This window comes from Anser brachyrhynchus, assembly GCF_964034855.1.
Source record: "Anser brachyrhynchus genome assembly, chromosome: 32".
Classification (NCBI taxonomy): domain Eukaryota; kingdom Metazoa; phylum Chordata; class Aves; order Anseriformes; family Anatidae; genus Anser; species Anser brachyrhynchus.
In genome coordinates this window covers 434,173-454,877 of record NC_137725.1, presented here as the reverse complement: position 1 = coordinate 454,877, position 20,705 = coordinate 434,173, and the positions used below count along the sequence as shown (strand labels likewise).

At 58.0% G+C, this 20,705-nt stretch overlaps 4 protein-coding genes across 5 annotated transcripts; 1 reads left to right on the top strand and 3 right to left on the bottom strand.

Moving 5' to 3' along the window:
• Positions 1-771: 771 nt before the first annotated feature.
• On the bottom strand, positions 772-3,915 carry PGLS (6-phosphogluconolactonase). The gene is made up of 5 exons (XM_080571508.1): positions 3,606-3,915; positions 3,422-3,529; positions 2,023-2,124; positions 1,459-1,599; positions 772-1,241 (listed from the first exon to the last, which is right to left on the bottom strand). Exons 1-5 carry the CDS (start codon positions 3,867-3,869, stop codon positions 1,104-1,106), a joined length of 753 nt encoding a protein of 250 aa, XP_080427634.1. The 5' UTR covers positions 3,870-3,915; the 3' UTR covers positions 772-1,103.
• Positions 3,916-5,403: 1,488 nt separating this feature from the next.
• Positions 5,404-15,767, bottom strand: SLC27A1 (solute carrier family 27 member 1). Of its 2 annotated transcripts, none has more exons than XM_080571506.1 (12): positions 15,438-15,767; positions 12,824-13,218; positions 12,124-12,285; positions 11,087-11,156; positions 10,893-10,984; positions 10,679-10,788; positions 9,211-9,420; positions 8,951-9,077; positions 8,559-8,696; positions 7,987-8,151; positions 6,963-7,109; positions 5,404-6,199 (listed from the first exon to the last, which is right to left on the bottom strand). In XM_080571506.1, the coding sequence occupies exons 1-12, from the start codon at positions 15,602-15,604 to the stop codon at positions 6,042-6,044; spliced, it is 1,941 nt and encodes a 646-aa protein (XP_080427632.1). In that variant the 5' UTR covers positions 15,605-15,767; the 3' UTR covers positions 5,404-6,041. The 2 variants fall into 2 exon arrangements, with proteins under 2 accessions (XP_080427632.1, XP_080427633.1); XM_080571507.1 differs by lacking the exon at positions 15,438-15,767 and adding an exon at positions 13,821-15,396.
• Positions 15,768-15,980: 213 nt separating this feature from the next.
• On the bottom strand, positions 15,981-17,723 carry LOC308184394 (uncharacterized protein; the record flags this gene model as incomplete). The annotated part of the gene is made up of 5 exons (XM_080571452.1): positions 15,981-16,406; positions 16,493-16,535; positions 16,794-16,854; positions 17,013-17,313; positions 17,418-17,723. 5 exons carry the CDS (start codon positions 17,721-17,723, stop codon positions 15,981-15,983), a joined length of 1,137 nt encoding a protein of 378 aa, XP_080427578.1.
• Positions 17,555-20,035, top strand: NXNL1 (nucleoredoxin like 1). Its single transcript, XM_080571492.1, has 2 exons — positions 17,555-18,047; positions 18,666-20,035. The coding sequence occupies exons 1-2, from the start codon at positions 17,722-17,724 to the stop codon at positions 18,961-18,963; spliced, it is 624 nt and encodes a 207-aa protein (XP_080427618.1). The 5' UTR covers positions 17,555-17,721; the 3' UTR covers positions 18,964-20,035.
• Positions 20,036-20,705: the final 670 nt, after the last annotated feature.

The window sequence follows — 20,705 nt, the reverse complement described above, 5'->3', positions numbered from 1 at the left end:
AAAGGCTTCAGAATCACAAGGCGGCACCGCACGAGCAGCAGGCTCCCACAACACGGCGGGAGGAACCTGATGCAGCCCTTGGCTGCACCTAAATTTGACGGCGCACGTTCGTGGATTCCTGTTTGCAAAACCACCTTTGCTTTTGTCAAGTCCGAGGATCGGGAATCGTTCCGGTGCTCCGTCACCCTCACCGTGGAAAAGTTTCGCCCCCTATTTAAGCGGAACCTCTTCTGTCCCAGCTCGCACCCACTGCCCCTCGTCCTGTCACTGGGTGTCACCGAGAAGAGCCCGGCTCCGTCCTCCTGACACTCGCCCTGTGCATATTTAGAAACGTTAGCCAGGTCACCCCTCGCTCTCCCCTTCCCCGAGCTGAAGAGCCCCAGCTCCCCTCAGCCTCTCCTCGTAAGGGAGATGCTCCGCTCCCCTCATCACTTGGGGACCGAAAAGCCCCCAAGGCAAAACCGTACGGCGGTGCACACAAAGAAACGCAAGGCCGGGGCGGGAGGGAGCCCCAGCCCCGCGTTTCTCACGAACTGAGGTTCGAGTCAGGGTTACAATTAACAATTAAGTTCGACAATTAAGCCGAGAGGGTTCCAACAAACTACGGGGGAGGGGAAACGGAAAGCCTGAGAGCTCGGAGCTGGTCCAGACAAGACCTGGATGTCCCCGCGTCGCGCCGCCACGTAGCCCGTGCCTGCTCCGTCAGCGACTTGCTGCTGCTTTTTAGGGAAGAACGTGAGCAGGTGAAGGAGCAAACGCGAGCAGGAGAGCTGGAATGTGTTCGTTTAATGCCGCGCGCTCGTTTAACACCCCAGCGACCACCCGCGACACAGCCCGCACGACACCAGCGCCCCGTGCAGCTCCCGGCGCTGCCGTTCGCCCCCAGACGCCGCCCCGGCGCGTGGTCCACGCCAAACCAAAGGAATCATCACACGAAAATCCGCGCTCCGCGCAGTTTGGCTCTTCCCTGGGGGACGAGAAGCCCGCGTTAGCTTCGTGCCCCTCCCGAGTACCGCAACCGGACGTGGAGTCCTCGAACCGGGACGTCACGCAGCGGGCGCCGCCGCCGCTCGGTTCCCGAAAACCCGGCCAGGGGCTCGGTCCTACAGGACGGAATGTTTCTCGAAGGGAACGGTCAGCTCCGCCGCCGCGGCCTCGTCCAGGAACCAGTGCAGCTGCCCCGCGTGCGGCTGGACGCGAGCAGCGGGGAGGGGGTTCTCCTCGGCACCTTCCAGAATGCGCTGCCCGAAGAAACGAGAGCGTTTCAGCGAAGGCCGGGCAGGGAAAGGGGGCCGCAAACCAACGCCGCCGGCCTCAAGGCGCTCCCCGCGCCTAAAATCACCGCCGTTTCCCCGAAGGACGCCTTGATCGCTCCTCCCCGCCCCGGAAAGGCAGCTGAAAAGTCCGCAGCAAAGCCCTGAGAGCTTGGCCTTTCGTTGAGACTCGTGCCCCAGGTACCTTCAGGACGGCGGCTTTGCCTTCCCCCGTGGCAACGAACACCACGGCGCGCGCCGCGTTCAGCACCGGGAGGGTCAACGTGATCCGCTCCGGCGGCGGCTTGGGAGAATCGGTAATGGCAGCGACGATTTTCTCCTCCTCCTGGCAGAGGACAACAGCAAAAAGGCATTAAAAAGGCGGTTAAGGACCAGGGGCAGGAGGGGGAGCTGCCTGGCTCCAGCCGCACTACAACCAAACAGGGAGAGACGGCTGCTGAGGGCGAGCAGAGACCCACCACGAGTCATTTATTCCTTTTTACCTCCGCTCCCAAGAGCGGAAGAAATTTAAAAGGGCACTGAGGGCTAATCAGGTTCGGGAGGCGTTTTTTGTTTTTTATTTTACCCTCCCAACATTCTGGTTTTTTTTAATTTCACATTTGATTTCTTTAAACGCAACATCCCAGCGCCGGGAGCTGTCTCGCACGCAGCGGTCACTCGCCAGGTAGCGGGGCGGCAGCTCCCCGCATCACGTCTGTCAGATTTTCAGGGAGAAAACGGCCCCGGAGCCGGCTCCTCGCGAGCTCACCTTCAGCAGGGGGTGGTCGGGGAAAAGGGAGCAGGTGTGGCCGTCCGGCCCCACGCCCAGGATGAGCAAGTCGAAGACGGGCACGCCGTCACCCTGAAAGGCCTGCAAAAAAGGCGGCGTTACGGGGCTGCAAGAACGAGAACGGGGCGGCAGGCAGAGCTCAGAGGGTTGTGCTCGGCGGCGCGGGGTCTCCTTGGGGGGCCTGGAGCTGGCGGCGCCCCCCAGGCGGCCGTCCGGGGTCCTGTGCCGTCCGATTTATTTATCCATCGCGAGCTGGGCGAGGGACGGAGCGCTGAGGACGCGAAGCTGGGAGTCGGGGCTGATGCCGCGTTCAGAGGGACCTGGGCAGGCCGCAGGGTTGGGCCGAGAGGAACCCCATCGAGATCAGCGAGGGCAAGCGCGGGGTCCCGCACCCGGGGAGGAACAAACCCCAAGCACCAGCGCAGGCTGGGGGCGTCCTGCTGCAGAGCGGCTCTGCAGAGGGGGACGTGGCAGTCCTGGAGGACGGCAGGCTGAGCGCGAGCCGGCCACGTGCCCTCGTGGCCAAAAAGGCCGGCGGATCCCGGGCTGCGTCGGGAAAAGCGCGGCCAGCAGGGCAAAGGAGGCAAGCCTCCACCTCTGCTCGGCCCCGGCGAGTGTTGTGCCCAGCTCCGGGCTCCCCAGTACCAGAGGGACGCGGAGCTACTGGAGCGAGTCCAGAGGAGGGCTGCGAAGGCGATGAGAGGATGGCAGCACCTCTCGCACGGGGACAGGCCGGGAGAGCCGGGCCCGGTTAGGCTGTAAAAGAGAAGACCGAGGGGAGAGCTCGTCGATGCGTACAAATATCTGAGGGGAGGGCGTCGAGGGGACGGAGCCGGTCTCTTGCCAGCCGTGCCCAGCGACAGGACGAGAGGCAGCGGGCACAAGCCGGAGCCCAGGAGGTTGCGGCTCAGCGTGAGGGGACGCTTCTGCGCTGGGAGGTGACGGAGCACGGGGACAGGCTGCCCAGGGAGGCTGCGGGGTCTCCTCCCCCGCAGATACCCAAACCTGCCTGCATCCTGCAAACCGTGCTCGGGGTGATCCTGCCGGCAGGGGCTCGGACCAGGAAGATCCCCCGGGATCCCTCCCAACCTCGGCCGTGCTGGGAGCCCCCCAAATCCCACTCCCCGTGTGCGGACACCTCTTCTCCGGTAACGTCACCCGGGAGACCCCGGTAACCCCCCCCCCCCAACCCGGTAACTCCCCCCCCCACCTCGGAACCCCCTCCCTCAGCTCGGTAACTCCCCCCACCCCCTTGGGAAGCCCCCTTCACCCCGGTAACCCCCCCCACACCCCGGTACCCCACCCCCCACCCCGGTAACCCCCACCCCACCCCGTTAACCCCCCCCCCCCAGCCCCCATAACCCCCCCCCCCCGGTACCTCTCGGAGCTTGGCGGCATAGTCAGCGGCGGCAGCGTGCGGGGACAGCCCGGGGGTGACGGTGAGCACCCGGGGCTTGGGCCCGGGGAGCCGGGGCAGCAGCTGGGCCTGCGGACACGGGCGGGAGGCGCTCAGGGGAGGCCGGGGACCGGCGTCGGCCGCCCGCGGGCCCGGCCCCGCTCACCTCGTAGGCCCCGGAGGTGCTCTCGGGGTGCCCGGGCGGCACCAGGCGCTCGTCACAGAACGCCACCAGCCAGGGCTCGGCGCCGCCGCCGCCGGGCCCGGGGAGGGCGGCGGGTAGGTCCCGGGCCAGGAGCGCCACCAGGCTGCCCCCCGAGAGGCCCAGCGAGAAGCGGCCGCCGCTGCCGGCCGCCCGCTGCGCCACCAACTGCGCCAGGGCCGGGCCGAGCTCCCGCGGGGACGGGAACACCGAGACGCGGCGCGACATGGCGGCGGCGGAAGCGGAGGGCGGGCGGCCGGAAACGGGGAGCCGGCGGCCGGAAGAGAAGCGCCGCCGAACCCGGAAGGGCCGAGCCCCGCGCTGCCGCGTTGCCTAGCAACCCGCGGCCTAGGCCCCGCGCCAGGCCTCGGCCGCGCCTCCGAGCCCGCGGCATCCCCGTGCCGGCCCCGGGGAGCGGCGGCCGCTGCTGGGGCGGTGAATCCGAGAGTCGTTAGGGGTGGGAAAGCCCTCCGGGATCGTCTGGTCCTACCGTCACCCTACCACCAATGTCACCCACTAAACCATGTCCCCAAGCACCAGGCCCAACCTTTCCTCGAACACCCCCAGGGACGGTGACTCTACCACCTCCCTGGGCAACCCGTCCCAACGCCTGACCGCTCTTTCTGACAGAAATGTCTCCTAATTTCCAACCTGAACCTCCCCTGGCGGAACTTGGGACCGTTGCCTCTGGTCCTATCACTAGTCACCTGTGAGAAGAGGCCGACCGCAGCTCCCCACACCTTCCTTTCAGGGAGTCGTAGAGAGCAATAAGGTCTGCCCTGAGCCTCCTCCAGACTAAATAACCCCAGTGACCTCAGCCGCTCCTCACAGGACTGCTTTTCCAGGCCCTTCACCAGTTCTGTTGCCCTTCTCTGGACATGCTTCAGGGCCTCAACGTCCTTCTTGAAGTGAGGGGCCCAGAACTGAACCCAGCACTCGAGGTGCGGCCTCACCAGAGCTGAGCACAGGGGGACGATCCCCTCCCTGCTCCTGGTGGCCGCACTATTCCTGATACAAGCCAGGATGCCGTTGGCCTTCTGGGCCACCTGAGCACGCTGCTGGCTCGTGTTTAGGCGAGCATCAACCAGCATCCCCAGGTCCTTTTCCTCTGCACAGCTTTTGAGCCACTCTCCTCCTTCCTGACACCATGAAAACTCGATAACCAAAGTTATTAAGCAGTTATTCTTCATTACGGCACCGGGTGTGTGGGGGATCGCTCCACCTAACACACACACCAAGGGTTACTGCCACATTGCTTATATTAGTGGGATATATACATATTCATCTCCCCCCCCCCAACCCCGTAAGTCTCTTGCGTATTCATGAGGTCTCCAAAGAATCATTAACATAGGTTCCCACCCCTATTCACCTGCGCTCTAGGGTCCTCGAGTGGTCGTCCAGCGTAATCTGGTGGTCTTCTGATGAAGCCCAGGAGTCTTCCTCACTGCTAAACTTCTGACCCTTCCTTTCTTTTTTACAGACTTCAGCAGTCCAAGTCAGTTTTTGCTGTTTCTATTAACTGTGTGTACAAAGTCTTTTCTTCCCTTATCTTTTAGGGTCGTCCCCTCCTCATACTCCCTGCCTCAGGCCTGTCCTTGTGGTTGATACACAACATACTTGCTGTGTATTTGCAGCTAAAACCTGCAAAATCGACGTGCTTTCTCTTGTTCCCTGTCTCATCCCCCCTTTCCCCGCCACCATCCTGCTGGGCTCAGGGCTCGCCGGGCCCCCCTGCCCTCCCCAAGGAACACGCACAGCAGCGTTGCCGTTAACATTTCCTTAGAGTTCACGTTAGCACGGTACAGCACCGCCAGGCTCCCTCCTCTCCCCCCAGCCCATCACGACCCCCATTCCGGTGCTCGGTGCTCATCCCACCCTGCTCTGAGTCCAGAGGCTAGCCTCTAAGCACTAATGTCCTTAACTCCCCGGCCCTAAGGGCTTGGCACACGTGAATGTGAGATTTCCAGGTGTAGTTAACGTAAAACGTCACCTAACACAATTAAAGACTGCCCGACCCGCACTGTTAAAAGTTAACTTGGTAAGTCAAGTTCGGAGATGAAGCAAAAAGAAACCCACGCGGGGCACGAGCATCTCCGCTTATCCTCAGGATACGAATAAATATAAACCATAAAACTTCTTCCACCTAAGTGGTTAGTGGTTACAAAAATACTCTCTCTAGGTGTGTAACAGCAGATTAATGGGGTGTCAGTGCTCTCTAAAGGCGCAGGTCACAGGTTAATGTGCTTTAGGCGAGGGCAACACCCCACGAGATGTTTCCCCGATGGTGATTCACTGTAGGAGGATCTCACATTGCATATTAAGCAGGAATCTGCCGCTTCCCACAGGCATCATCCCTCCAGTTAGTCACAGTTTCCTCTGAAAGGCTCAATCCGGACTAGATCATAAAGCGGCTTTTCCAGAACAAATCCTTTCATAAAGGCATTCATCCAGAGGAACGTATTTCCCCAGCTTTAGATCCAGAAAATACAACCGGTCTGACGTTTGGTGGGGGTCAAATCCTTCCCTCTGCAAGCGGGTTTTCTGAATCTTAAAAGTACCTTCAAAGGAGGAAAAAAACCACTCAAAACACGTTGTATCCATAAAGGCTGTGTAAGCATCAGTGAGGGAAAAACATCACAGATGGCATTTCATTTTTAGTTCAGTTTTGCTCAAGAATTAGCTGTCTGAAGCAACTATACTGATCGTTACCCAGCTCTTACAGAAAGCTTGTGCAATCTTTGCTTCTCCATACGCATAGGGTGGCAGAAGAGCTGTCTGGATTCCCAGGAAATTGAAAACACCAAAGAAAGCAGCCAAATCATTACTTGTGTTAACAGCTGTTGGTCGTACTGTGAGGAAGGTTAAGAGCGTGTGGGCACAGGGGTGACCAGATTAAAGCCAGGCGACAGCCCAGGAACGGCAGCAGAGGGTGCACAGAGGAGTTTAGAGGGGTCAAGAGCTTAGCACATTTCTGTGCACATTTTTTCTGCGGCGCTGCACACATGCAAGGCTCCTTCACAGACATTCCCAAGAACCTCACTGCTGGGCAAAACACTCCAGCTTTATTGGCCTGGAACTAGCTCGTTTCTTGTTTAAGGCTCAAGTGCAGTTTTTATTAATGGTATTTATGTGCCTGGCGTACTACAAGTGGGGACTTTATTACGCAACCTCTGAAGAAGAGGGACGGCAGCCAGCTGACTCCGGTTACAGCACATTGCCTAAGGGCAGCCTTCTCAGCTTTCCCATCACCCCGAGGTGGCAACACCCAGTCCCTTCTGAAATCTGAACCCAGAGAGCAGCAGGCGCACAAATCCCCCATACCTGTGGTGTCAACCTGGGGTAAGAGACGCAGAAAGATGGGCCGGGCGTAAGGAGGCAGCACCTTCTGTAGCTCCTGGTACAGAACGTTGGGGTTCACCTTAGTTTTAGGATCTGCGATTGCTGCCATTCCAGCTTTTCCCTCCACCCCTGAAATAAGAGAGCACAGCTCGGGTACAGACACCAGGACACGAAGAAGCAGCAAAAATTAAGCATGAAACTTGAGAGACTCAAGGACAGATATTTCCCCCTTGCCTCTTTCCATGCAACACACTGAGGAAAACCCAATTTAACACCAAGTCCACCAGCAATGCACCCCTCCATTTTCATAATTTTCATCACATTTCTCTCACATATGCTGTGATAAAAAAAGCTGGGGACCAAACTGCCACAGTGGGCACCCTTCTGGCCAATGCTTGCCCAGAACAAATTTCTCTTCCCAAAGGGATTTCACCCCTTCTTCCTCCCACCTTTGTCCAGACTCCTTATTTATACCCACGCTGCTCAAGAGTTCCTTTTTAATCCTTTCCCTTTATTTTTTTCCTGTTTGATTTCCCTGTGCTGGAGACCCAAGCTTCACAAACGCGAACTTTCATGAGCAAAGCCAGGAGGAATCCTTCACCACTGGAGCAGCAGCCTCCAAGACAAGGGGCTGTCCACCCCATTCCCCTCTTTGTGCCCTCCCCATCCTCTCCTCAATTCCTCTTTCCTGCATAACTTAAAGCCTCCACATACAGAGAATGATCTTTTCACGCTTTGCTTCTGCGAAGTTCACATCAAAATAACCTTCCCTTTCCAAGAAATAAAGGTTCTACCCCTGCAGCTCAGCTTATTTCTACTGCTCAGAATAAAGGCAACTCTGTCAAACTCCACTGTCAGCCTCCATCACATCTTCTCATTTTCGGGTGCCCGGTTTCAATAAAAGCGACCGATTTCTTCCTGTTCTGCAGCGTGACACAGATCTGGTACGTTTGCCTGACATTTACCTTTCTCCCAAAAGCTTCAGAGTTCTGACGTGAGATTTTACCTGGTACCTCCACTCCATACACTGCAACGTCCGTCTGGTTGAGGATGTGACTCAACATCCCCTCCACTTCCGTGGTGGAGACGTTCTCTCCTCGCCATCGGAAGGTGTCACCGCTGCGGTCTTTGAAGTACATGTAGCCGAGCTCATCCATCACCAGCACATCTCCTAGGAGGGAGAGAAGACACCGGGCCATGTCACGACGCAGTTCAGCAGCACTCGAGCCTGCCTTACCGCCCTCTCATCTCCGGGTCAGATGTTGCATCGCCTTCTTCCCGGGGAAGCACAGAACCAGGTTGGTGTCTTTCCACCACCATGCTCCGCACCTCCAAATCACGGGAGAGAAGGAAGCTGCAGCCGTAGAAAAAGGGCAGGGAAAAATCTCCCCCTCCTTGAAGTGCAGACATTTCTCCTTAAACCCAGAGCAGCTCAAAGGCTGGCAACTTCAGAGCGCTAACACATCTGTTCCTCTCAGAAGAGAACCTCAGGTTTAGGTCTCTTCGGACCGTCTTGGCACAACGCTGAGGGATGTTTGCAGCCGGTAGCGGTGAATCCCGTGCTCCCACTGACGGTACCTGTAAGGTATGCCTGGTCCCCCTTCTGCAGCACGTTGTAAGCAATCTTCTTGTGGGTGGCACTCTCGTTGACGTAGCCGTCGAACCGGCGCAGGGGATCCTGTTGATTTATCTGCCCCACAAGCAATCCTGGCTCTCCTGCAGACAATAAGATGAAACAGCACAAGATGACAGCAGCTTGTGATGTATTCCACGAGGAATTAAGCTCTGTGCGCGACACTGAGTGGCTGCTTTGTCTCAAAGATGTTCAGTAAACGAACTGACCCATCTTTGGAGGAAACATCCAGAAGTGAACCCATATATGACACCAGAAGCCCCTTAAACCTATCGGAGATTGTTTTTCCTTCTTTAGAACAAAGAGCTGCGATCGATTTGTTCAGGTTAACATTCACCTGGGCGACAGGGGATGCACAGCCCCCTGGAATCACGGATCAGCTCCATCGTGTCCTCGTTCACCTTCACCAAACGAATGGGATAAACATTGGGCAAAATCCGGCTGTTGAAGCCGCAGGCACCGACCTTCCAAAAGACAGAGAAAAAAAAAAAAAAGGCTGGGGAAAACTGCTCGGTTTTGGAATTGCCGCTTTCTGGGAATCTTTCTTTAATCTCCACTGAAGAGGAGACAGGCAAAACCACCCCAAATCGCCCTCACCTTTCCGTCCAGGTTTGCAATGCTGCAGTTGCACTCCGTGGCTCCGTAGAACTCTCCGATCTGCTTGATGCGGAAGCGCTTCGTGAAGTCCTCCCATATGGTGGGTCTCAAACCATTGCCCACTGCCAGCCGCACGCAGTGCTGGGTTTCTGACTCCCGGACCGGCTGATTCAGGAGATACCTGCAGATTTCCCCGATATACTGAATAATCTGAAGCAGCAAACACAAAAACACAGCTTAGGCTTCAGGTGACCCTTACAACACCCTGGAAAAAGCCAACCACAAGGCCACTGGCACCAGTGCACCCCGTGGAGCTAGACAAGGCAGGCATTTTAACAAAATCAGTGTTTGCAAGTTTAAGTTTTTGGTTTCTTTCTTCTCTTCCACGATAAAATATACAGAAGTAAATCAGCTACCGCCCTCTGGAAGCTGCTCATTAACAGCAGAAAACAGTGGAGAAGGTGCGAATAAAGATAGCCCTTAACTAAAAACCTTCATGCTTTAATAGGTGCACCCTAGAAAGATGTGGGGAATGAGCGGTCAGCCACAAACGAAGTCTGAGCGGGGATCCAATTACCATCTATAAATACTCCCTGTGGGGGACGGGCAAGATAAACACCAGGAAGGAGAAAAAGCTGCTTAAATTAGCGGGTGATGTTGACACAAACACAAGCAGGTATTTACTGGCTACCGATCGCCAAGAGAATTCCCCTGGAGGCGTTCCTAGTGTGGTTAAGTTCAGGAACAGCTTTTCCCCAACAGCAATGGATGCAAACAAATCCCTTTGTGTTTCAGGAGTCCGTCTTGAGAGCTTTACAGGGGAAGCAGGTGAGGATGGATGAAAGACTTCAAAAAGTCTCTCAGTCCCACACGCCTAGGTTTAGCAATTTCAAATGTATTTCTCTTCCCAAAGGGACTTCACCTCTCCTTCCTCCTACCTTTGCCCAGACCCTTTATTTATTCCCACGCTGCTCAAGAGTTCCTTTTTAATCCTTTCCCTTTATTTTTTTTTCCTGTTTGATTTCCCTGTGCTGGAGACCCAAGCTTCACAAATGCAAACTTTCATGAGCGAAGCCAGGAGGAATCCTTCACCACTGGAGCAGCAGCCTCCAAGACAAGGGGCTGTCCACCCCATTCCCCTCCTTGTGCCCTCCCCATCCCCTCCTCAATTCCTCTTTCCTGCGTAACTTGAAGCCTCCCCACCCACAGAGAATGGCACAGGAGCCTCGATATCTGACAAGGGAGGACAAGCAAAGAGAGGATGCTGAGAACTGGGGGAAAGCTGCTGCCGAGTGGCAAGGAAGGGCAGGCAAGGACTGGGGTAAGAAGTAACAGGAATGGAGGACAGGCCAAAAATGGGGAACTATCTGGAGATCAGTAATGAAGCAGTGGAACGCAAGCACCGGGGACTCTCAAGCTGAGCACCGAAGACAGCAGCTGCTCAGCAAGGCGCCAGCGGAGCCCTCACCGTGCATCTGTACTTGGTGCAGTCATCCCAGAAGCGACTGGCCGAGAACTTCTTCCTGATCACCACCGTCAGGCCGTGGATGAGGCACTGGCCGACTCCCATGATGTTACCTGAAAAACGAGGGTCCCGGAGTCAGCTTCGGCTGTTCTGGGTTGTTGGGAGGATCCCAGGGGACCGACACGACCCCTCTGCCACAGAGGAGGAGGAGGCTTACCTGCGGAGTGGTAGAGCGGGAGGCAGTTGTAGACGATGTCCTCCGGGTGCATTTTGTAGGCGTAGTAGCCGAAGGCAGCGATGCGATAATACCTGGAAGAACACGGCACAGGCTAAGGACACGAGACAGGTGAAGATTCAGGGTTTTCTACGGGAAAAGCACGGCGAGAGGGAAGGGCCGCCCCAGGTCCTCACCTGCTGTGCACCACGATGGCAGCCTTGGGCATCCCCGTGGTGCCCGAAGTGTAGATGTAAAAGAGCCGGTCTGGAAGAACGGAGAGAGGCGTCAGCAGGCTGCTCTCAGCTGCCTGAGAAAACCCCTCGAGAAAAGGCGTTTTAGGGTTTGTCCCTAGCAGATGGAGAAAGGCTGTGAAACGGTGACAGCACCGGAGGCGGACACAAAAGTCCCACTGCAGCCCGAGCAGAGGGTCTGAATGTCACCCACCGAGGTAAAGAGACAGCAAATTGCCCTGGAACTCGATTAGTGCTCCAGGCCAGACGCTAATTCCAAACTAACCCACAGGAAAGGTCTCACCCTGCGTCTGACAGCGGGCAGGAGATCTGAGACTCTGACGACAAATAAACCTAAAGGGGGAAATGCCTCAGGCCTCTTCGCAGCACCGTTCCTCCCACAGAAAATGAAGTCCCAAAAGGGAGTCTCATCCTGATCGACCTCGGATGTGCTTCGCGCTCTTTAAACAGACTGGAGGCCAGCTGGCCTCTTCCTTTCCCTCTCCCGAATCACAAAACCACCGACATGCATCCTCTGCACAGGCATATCACCAGGAAAGATTCCCATCGCATGCAAGGCAGCTGCGGGGGAAGGTAACGCGGGCTGTTCCGTGCTGCAGACGAAAATAAATTTGGAGCTAACGAATCAGTAGGTTAGCCTTGGCACACGGGTTTCTTCACCCCGTACACGTACCAGTGGCCGTTCTCCTGTAACAGAAGTTGTTTTGGGGAACGCATCAATCCCCTTCCTTCAGGTATTAAACACATTCGGCAGGTCAAGTTTGGAAGTCTCGGGAAATGAGAAACCTAAACCAGAATACCCTGGAACACGGATCTTAGTTTTTGTTCTCTTTTTTTTCCCCCCTTCTTCTATTTCTGACCCCAAACTGGGTTGATTTAACCCCTCCGTCTTTACTTGCTTAGTTTTCTTGCTTTGCTGTCACCTAGCCCAGCTCTTAACGCACGTCACGCTGAGAAATAAAAATCACTCATAAAATTACCATCTAAACCTTTGACTGGGATCTGAGCCGGGGGCGATTTGGATGCAGTGCTCAGAAGAGGATCGAGATGTCGGGTCTCCGCTGGAACAACCTCTGGGTTGTAGTCGCCCGAGCAGAATTTTGCCATGTTCTTCCCCAGCATCCCATTCACCTCGGATATTGCTGCAACACAAAGCAAGGCTCTTTCGCAACAAGTGCAACATTCAAGGCAGTGGCAAAAATAATCTGCGTAACATCCTATTTTGCCCCAAAACACCACCGCCATGGAAGGACCTGAAGAACCAGGGACTCCTCTCCAATATTTACATCATACCTGTCCAGATACCACCTGCATCAATGAAGTTAAAAAAAAAGGTGCGAAATTGCCCCTCCACATGCCCACCACGTCATGATCTGCGGTGATTTCACGCAGATGAGCCGGGAAAATAAATCGTCGGGTCTAACAATGACATTTGGAACGGAGTTCACTGGGGAAGCGAGGATGCGCTTAAAAGCTGCATCCACCGACAAGCCTGTCCTGCAGCTCTGCTCCTCTTTTAGCCTCGGGTACTAACAGAATGCTTCTGCTTTTTAACACCGTTAGGAGGTTTATCATCTTTCCCGAGACGATTTATCATCTTTCCCAAGATTTATCACCTTTCTCACGCCCGAGCAAACGGCTCGCGAGCCGATCACAGCCCACGAGCACCCCGAGGCTCACCTGAAGACAGCTCCCCTCCGAAGATCACGGCTTTCGCACCCGAGGTCGTCACGCAGTAAACCAGGGAATCCAAGCGCAAATTGAAGTTGATGAGGGCCGCCTCGATGCCAACCTTCGCCATGCCCAGCCAGAGGCCCACGAACTCGGGGCGGCTCTCCATGAAGATGGCGATGACGTCCCCCAGGCGGAAGCCCTGCTGGTAGAAGTAGTTGGCCACGGCGTTGGAGTACTCGTCCAGCCCCCTGAAGGTCCACTGTTCACCGGTGGCCTCGTAAATCAGGGCCACTTTGTCGGGGTGCCTGCGGACGACGTCCTGGAACATCTTCGGAATGGTGCTTTTGGCCCTTTGATGCCTTCGTAGCTTGTATTTGACTCGCAACAGCACCGAGAGGCCGCTGCAAAGACAGAGAGGGCACAGCAGGAGTTACAACGTCCTCAGACAGTCCGATACCCGCACCTGAGATTCACACATCCACGCTCACATACAGGCTGGGGTGCTTCCCTCTGCAGGGCCACTTGGTGCTACCTGGACCTCCACCAACTTTGGTGATGGCTTTTGTCTGTCTGCTGTGTAATTTGGTAAGATTCTCCGGTTTATATTAAAATGATTTTTTTTTTTAAAGGCTGACGCTTTCGGATCAATATTCCACGCAAATTTCCATGTTATAGGGGAAAAGGACAGGATGCGTGTGCCCCACGTGGGGGTCCCACTTGAATTCGGCTGCCCCCGGACAGTTTAACCATAAATGCTGAACCCGGGACGTTGAAGGGCTGCTGCCCTACAGAGCACGATGGTTATTTTAGCATTACGTGCCTGTTTTAGCATTACGGTAACTAACTTCCCATGCCGCAAATCAGGGAAAAGCCACACGCTGATACCAATTCCAACAAGCCTGCGGAAAATAGCAGAGGGGCTAAATTACAAGCCCTTCTTTTAAGGATGTCTTCTGGCATAATTAAAAAAAAAAAAAAAGGACCTTGCAACCACTGCTTTCACCTAAAAGGGTGATGTTATACAAAGGAAGCATCCTTCCTGCCGGCACACTCTGCAGCATCTTGGTTATTTTGTACAGTCGTACCCCTCGGGATCTGAAGGTAATTAAATGATGAAGACAACCCGGCCATTCAACAGCAACGTGGGAGCTCAGCTTCAAGCAAACGAAGCCGAAAGCTCCCTTTTTAGCCCCAAAATGTGCGGGCATGCTGCTTCTAGGAGGAGGCAGAGCTGCCAGCGTGCTGCTCGCACGCACGTCTCCCGTGAGTCAGCCTCCGATGCCGTCCGGGCTGGTGGGAACCCAGGCTGTCTAAAAACTGCCAGGGAGAAAGCACAGATTTAAATTAAAATCAGAACAACCCAGCCCGGGGGGCCTTACAGAGAAAAAATTGCTGCCTCTGTGGGCATGAAGAGTGACCGTGCACAAAGCAGGCTGATCTAAGGGGGCTTCCTGTAATTTACATAATTATTCCGAGTCTCTGTGGCTGCCAGTTCAACCTTGACACACTTCTGGCCTGATGGCAAAGCTGCTGCGTGAGCTCCAGCCGCTCCACGGACGCCGTTCCGATGCCCTCGGAGGATGCTAGCTTTGGGGACTCGGTGGCATCTTTGGGGACTTGGCGGCTCCCTCCCTTCGGCTATCATCGGTTACAACCGGGGCACGGGAATAAATTCACCACCCCGCCGCGACCAGCGCCGTCCGACGGAGAACGGCGGGCGCACGCAACGGGTCTCGTAGCGGCAACAAAAAGTCGGAAGGGTCCCCAGAAACTCGAAAGGTCGTTTAATATCAGCCCTCTGAAGCCCCCGCAGCTCTCAGGGCTGTGCCGGGAGCAGCAGCGGGGGCAGCGAAGGCCTGGCGGAGGGGGAAGGGATCCCTTTGGCAGCAAGTCGCTGGCAGCGGCCGCGGGGCTTTGGCGGTGACCTGCCGCCGAGCCGTGCCAAAGGCAGAACAGAGGAGCCTTTTCACGGGCTTGCTGCGCTTCCCAGATACTTCAGGGGCTTTCTTTCGCCCGGTTTTATTCTCGAGCTCTGCCAGGCGATCGGGAGGAAACAGCCCTTCAAAGCGCGGTGACAGCCGCAGCAAAGCCAGGCAGCCCTGGCAGCGGCAGGAGCCCTCAATCCTCCGCGATGGAGGCGCAGCCTCGCGGAGGCCTGGAAACCGCGGACCTCCGCGAGACGGCGGTGGCAGCGGGCTCCCCGCGGAGGGACCCGCGGACCTCCAAGCCCCCGGAGACTGCTTCACGCCCCGCGTTTCAGCCTCCATCGCCCCGCCAGCGACGGAGCGCGGCCTCCATCGCCCCGCCGGCCTCCATGAGGACGGCCTCCATCGCCCCGCCACCGCTCGCGGGGCCAAACCGCGCTGCTCCGGGGCACCTGAGGACAATTTCCCAGCCCTCACTCGCTCCGTTTACGGCCTCGCCTCTCCCATCCCTCCTCTTTTCCCTCCTTGAGGGCAGAGAAGGGGGCGAGCAGCGCAGCCTCCGCTTACAGCCGGCGGAGCGGAGGCTCAGCGGCAGCGATGGAGGCTGGCACCCAGCCGTCGCCCCGCGCTGCGGGGACGCGTCCCGCAGGCAGCGGGCCCCGGGAGGAGGCCCCCCCCCGGGGGGCAGCACTTACAAGAGGTCCCTCAGCGCCGTCTTGCAGAGGACGCGCAGCAGCCTCCATCCTCCGCTGCCCAGGCAGACGCCCAGCGTGGCGGCGAGGCTCCACGACCAGGGCACCCCGAGGAACCTCATCAGCCCGAGGGAGCCCAGGGAGGCCGTGCAGACCCCCACCGGCTGCATGCTGCTAGGGGGGGGGGTGCGGATGGGGAACGGGGCTCGAGGGAGGCCGGGAGGGAGGGAGGGAGGGAGGGAGGCCGAGCCTCTGCCCCCCGCTGCCCCGCAGCGAGCCCGGCCTCCGCGAGGCCGGCGGAGTCCCGGGGGGCGGGGGGGGGGGGGGGCCGCCGGTGGGGAGGGGGGTGGGGGGGGGCACCGGGGGGGGCGGGGCCTCCCCTCCGCCTCGCGACGCCGTTGGCCGAGGGCTCGCGGCCCACCGGGGGGGGGCGCGGGGGAGGCGCGGCCTGCGGAGCGCCGCGGAGCGGAGGCTCCGTGCCGGTGCCGCCGGGAGGGGGGGTGGGGGGTGGGGGGTGGGGGGGGGAGGTGTCGGGGGGGGGTAATTTTAATAAAAAACGGCGTTGTCTTCTTTGTCTCCGGTGGTTTTGCGCCGTGCAAGGCCCGGTAGGGTGCGGCCTCCGCACCGGTACCGGCCTCCGCACCGGTACCGGCCTCCGCACCGGTACTGGCCTCCGCACCGGTACTGGCCTCCAGCCTCCGCACCGGTACCGACCTCCGCACCGGTACCGGCCTCCAGCCTCCGCACCGGTACCGGCCTCCGCACCGGTACCGGCCTCCGGCCTCTGCACCGGTACCGGCCTCTGGCCTCCGCACCGGTACCGACCTCCGCACCGGTACCGGCCTCAGCACCGGTACCGACCTCCGCACCGGTACCGGCCTCCGGCCTCTGCACCAGTACTGACCTCCAAACAGGTACTGGCCTCTGGCCTCCGCACCGGTACCAGTCTCCGGCCTCCGCACCGGTACCGACCTCCGCACTGGTACCGGCCTCCGGCCTCCACACCGGTACCGACCTCTGCACCGGTACCGGCCTCCGGCCTCCGCACCGGTACCGACCTCCACACCGGTACCGGCCTCAGCACCGGTACCGACCTCCGGCCTCCGCACCGGTACCAACCTCTGCACCGGTACCGGCCTCTGGCCTCCGCACCGGTACCGGCCTCCGCACCGGTACCGGCCTCCGGCCTCCACACCGGTACCGACCTCCGCACCGGTACCGGCCTCCAGCCTCCGCACCGGTACCGGCCTCCGCACCGGTACCGGCCTCTGGCCTCCGCACCGGTACCGACCTCCGCACCGGTACCGACCTCCGGCCTCCGCACCGGTACCGGCCTCCGGCCTCCGCACCAGTACCGACCTCTGCACCGGTACCGGCCTCTGGCCTCCGCACCGGTACCGACCTCCACACCGGTACCGGCCTCAGCACCGGTACCGGCCTCTGCACCGGTACCGGCCTCCGCACCGGTACCAGCCTCCGGCCTCTGCACCGGTACCGACCTCTGCACCGGTACCGGCCTCAGCACCGGTACCGGCCTCTGGCCTCAGCACCAGTACCGGCCTCCGCACCGGTACCGACCTCCGCACCGGTACCGGCCTCCGGCCTCCGCACCAGTACCGACCTCTGCACCGGTACCGGCCTCTGGCCTCTGCACCGGTACCGGCCTCAGCACCGGTACCGGCCTCCGCACCGGTACTGGCCTCCAGCCTCCACACCGGTACCGACCTCCACACCGGTACCGACCTCCGGCCTCCGCACCGGTACCGGCCTCCGCACCGGTACCGGCCTCCGGCCTCTGCACCAGTACTGACCTCCGAACTGGTACCGGCCTCCGGCCTCTGCACCGGTACCAGTCTCCGGCCTCCGCACCGGTACCGACCTCCGCACCGGTACCGGCCTCCAGCCTCCGCACCGGTACCGACCTCCACACCGGTACCGGCCTCAGCACCGGTACCAGCCTCCGGCCTCCGCACCGGTACCGACCTCTGCACCGGTACCGGCCTCAGCACCGGTACCGGCCTCCGGCCTCCGCACCGGTACCGGCCTCCGCACCGGTACCAGCCTCCGGCCTCCGCACCGGTACCGGCCTCTGCACCTGTACCGACCTCCGAAGTCCCTCCAAGCGCTGGCCTCCCGGTTTAAGCGGATCGCGGGAGGCTGGGCGCAATCCGCCCCTATTAATAGCTGGGAGCGGGGGGGGGAGGGGGGGCACCTTGCATCCTCCCAGCCCGCACAAACCGGGTGCTCAGCGGCCGGTAAATCGCTGGGAGGTCCGCCGAGGCCACCCATGGCCTCCCTGTTCGCCGGGAAGGTGCTGGTGGTGAACAACGGGGACCGGGACGAGGTGGAGACCGAGCGGGAGCTGGGCCAGGCCCTGGAGAACAAGGTGCTGCTGCTGTACTTCGGGGCGGCCGGGTGCCCGCGGTGCCGGCGGTTCGCCCCGGTGCTCAGGGACTTCTTCGTGAGGCTGACGGACGAGTTCTACGTGGAGCGGGCTTCGCAGCTCGGCCTCGTCTACGTCTCCCGGGATGCCACCGCCCAGCAGCAGGACGCCTTCCTCAGGACCATGCCCAAGAGGTGGCTGGCCTTACCCTTCGGGGACCGGTTCAAAAGGTAGGGTCACGGCGTTCGGGCGTGCCTCTACGTCCGAGGAGCTCCGGCCGTGAAGCATCCCCCCGGGGCAGGGCACGTAAAACGGCAGCGGTCACTGACCTGTGCGGTGGGACGGGTGGGAGACGCGCACGGATCCACCGCAACCTCGTCAGCCACGGGGCGAGCTGCGGTTAATCCTCGGGATTACTTCCAGCCCCTTCTCAGACGGGAGCACGGCACAGTTTCGGGGGTTCTTGCTGCTATGGTTAGCCGTGCGCTGCTCGTGTAAAACGAGTTGCAGCAGTTATCCCGAGGACCTGGATCCCTTCCCCTCTTACTGGCCCTGCAGAGACCTGCATGTGGCTCTGCTCTGCATAATTACCAGCGCTTAAACCAACGAGAAGGGTGATTTTTTTATCCTGTCTTGCTTCCAAAGGCCACTTCTGCCCGAGGCAGATATTCAGCAAGCAGCCAAGCATCACTTAACTCCATACGGGACCTGCACATAATCCCGCAGCGCGTACGGCAGCCTCCCTTTTTCTTACCCATCCTAATGAACAAAATAAGGAGCTCAGGGTGCGGCGGGAGGACCGTGACGTGTCTCGATTTGAGGTTGTTTTTTTTCTTTTCCCTTCCCAGGGAGCTGGAGCAGCGCTTCGCGGTGTCCGACGTGCCCAGGGTGGTGGTGCTGAAGCCGAACGGGGAGGTCATCGCTGGGGACGCCGTGGAGGAGATCAGCCGCCTGGGCCCTGCCTGCTTCCGAAACTGGCAGGAGGCTGCCGAGCTGGTGGACAGGAATTTTCTCTTGGCAGAGGATTTCGACGACTGGGCTAGGAGAAGCATCACCGACCCCCTCCGCCGCCTCAAGTACAAGGTGGACAAGAGGACGGAGGCCAGGGATGAAGAGGGGAAAGGGGAGGCTGAGGAGTCTTCGTAGGGGCTGACTTGGCTGGGGATGTCCCTTGGGTTGCTGCCCCCAGCCTGGCTGCCTCTCAACAGCAACACCAACATCAGTGTTATAAAAGTCTGCTAAAATTGCGTTAGTATTCTGAAAGGTAAATTGTTCGAGGACAAATGAGTTCTACTCCCTTGTACAGCTTTTCCTGAGCACACATCCTTAGCCAGCAGCTCTCTGCTTCGCCCTTTCAGTTTCAACAGATTTGTATCGAGGTGACTCTCTGAGCAGCTAGGAGGGCAGTTTTACACCTTGGGGTGCACGCTCGGTAACCAAAAATTTGCTCATGGAGCCTGCAGAGAATCGTGCAGCACCCACCCTCCCCTGTCTGTAACCCAGGGGTCCGAAGGGTAGCAGCACAATGGGAGGGATTCGTTCGTTTGCTCCTTTCTGGGTTCTCCATTATATCCCTGGGGGGTGAGCTGAGAGTTTGAAAAAGCTTTGTTGGATGCATGAAGGACCTGGGAAGTAATGTGCATGTTGAAGAGAGACAGAGAGGCTGTGCAGGGCCAGCTCGTTCAACTCGTTTTCTCGCTTAATCCTCCCTTCTCTTTACCCGGCAAGTCTGGCAGGTAGGCGAGGGAAGAAGTCCTGGAAAACAAATGGATGGGAGGGACGCTGCGTTATGCACAGCAAGAAGGTTTCTTCCTTTTCAAGGCGCTCCCTGTATTTTTGTGTGGCACATGGACACCGCGCGAAGGGATGCAAATAAAATCTGAGAGTCCTTTCGGGTCACACACCTGCTGGGCGAGTGAAACTCCCCTGTCCGGCGTGCTCTGATGGTCAGTAATAAAGCAGTACTCCATTTACCTGCGGCAACGTCTGCTTAGTAGGGCAAACGCTTACAGCTGTATTAAAACAAATAAATCAATCACAAAAAAGGAACGTGGAGAAATAAGAGGGAGGCAAAGGGCAATGTTTTCACCTGTAAGTGCTGCCCGCGTGAGTACCGTGGCTATTAGCTGGCATTCAGCTTGTGCTTCTCATCCCCATGAGACTCTGATATCAATAACAGGACACGCTACACCAAAATTTACGTAAAATAATATAAAATGGGGACTTTTACCAGCCCTACTTTTTTTTTTTTTTTTTAAAGCACGGTATTTTTATTATCTTGGGTTCAAAACCAAAAGTTATTCTTTTCTTGGATTATTGTGTTGAGGAAAAAAAAAAAATACAGGGCAAGAAAGGGCCACTGAGCAACTGTGAAAAGTGAAGCTGCTGGCACTGGGAAGTGCTACGACCATCATCATTCTAATAAAGAGAGGCTAGAGCTTTGTTTCCTCTTCTTCAATTTCAATTTCTTTTTTTTTTTCTTTCAATTTATTTCAATTTTTTAATTTTTTTTTGGCCAAGTAAAAGAGGCCACGATGCTTTCGCATGTACTTTGGACAAAAGCTGAGCTGGAGACGCTCCTGTCTTATAACCAAGAAGGCTTTGCAGGACGTCGGAAGCCAACAAAGCCAGATCTTCGAGCCGCATCGTGGGCAGGAGCCGCTCCGGAGATCTGATAACGAGAGGGGACGTCGACCACAGATGCTCTGCCTAGTGAGTGAACACAGCACTGCACCCGGGGCTGGCCGCGGGTGAGAGAAAAATCCTGCAAGGAACAATCAGCCACGACCATTATTTCTCAAGTTCCATCAGATATGAAAATCACCCCGACCAATTCGCTGCATGGAAGCGTTGCGTGGCGTTGTAAGGCATTTAGCTCCGGTTTCATC

Coding starts and splice junctions, on each gene's coding strand:
- PGLS (XM_080571508.1), bottom strand. CDS start 3,869: ATGTCGCGCCGCGTCTCGGTGTTCCCGTCCCCGCGGGAGCTCGGCCCG. Junction 1,600..2,022: donor CCGACCACCCCCTGCTGAAG/GTGAGCTCGCGA, acceptor GTCCTCTGCCAG/GAGGAGGAGAAAATCGTCGC. Junction 1,242..1,458: donor GCAAAGCCGCCGTCCTGAAG/GTACCTGGGGCA, acceptor TTCTTCGGGCAG/CGCATTCTGGAAGGTGCCGA.
- SLC27A1 (XM_080571506.1), bottom strand. CDS start 15,604: ATGCAGCCGGTGGGGGTCTGCACGGCCTCCCTGGGCTCCCTCGGGCTG. Junction 9,078..9,210: donor TTGCAAACCTGGACGGAAAG/GTGAGGGCGATT, acceptor GTCTTTTGGAAG/GTCGGTGCCTGCGGCTTCAA. Junction 8,152..8,558: donor GGACCAGGCATACCTTACAG/GTACCGTCAGTG, acceptor TCTCCCTCCTAG/GAGATGTGCTGGTGATGGAT.
- NXNL1 (XM_080571492.1), top strand. CDS start 17,722: ATGGCCTCCCTGTTCGCCGGGAAGGTGCTGGTGGTGAACAACGGGGAC. Junction 18,048..18,665: donor TTCGGGGACCGGTTCAAAAG/GTAGGGTCACGG, acceptor TTCCCTTCCCAG/GGAGCTGGAGCAGCGCTTCG.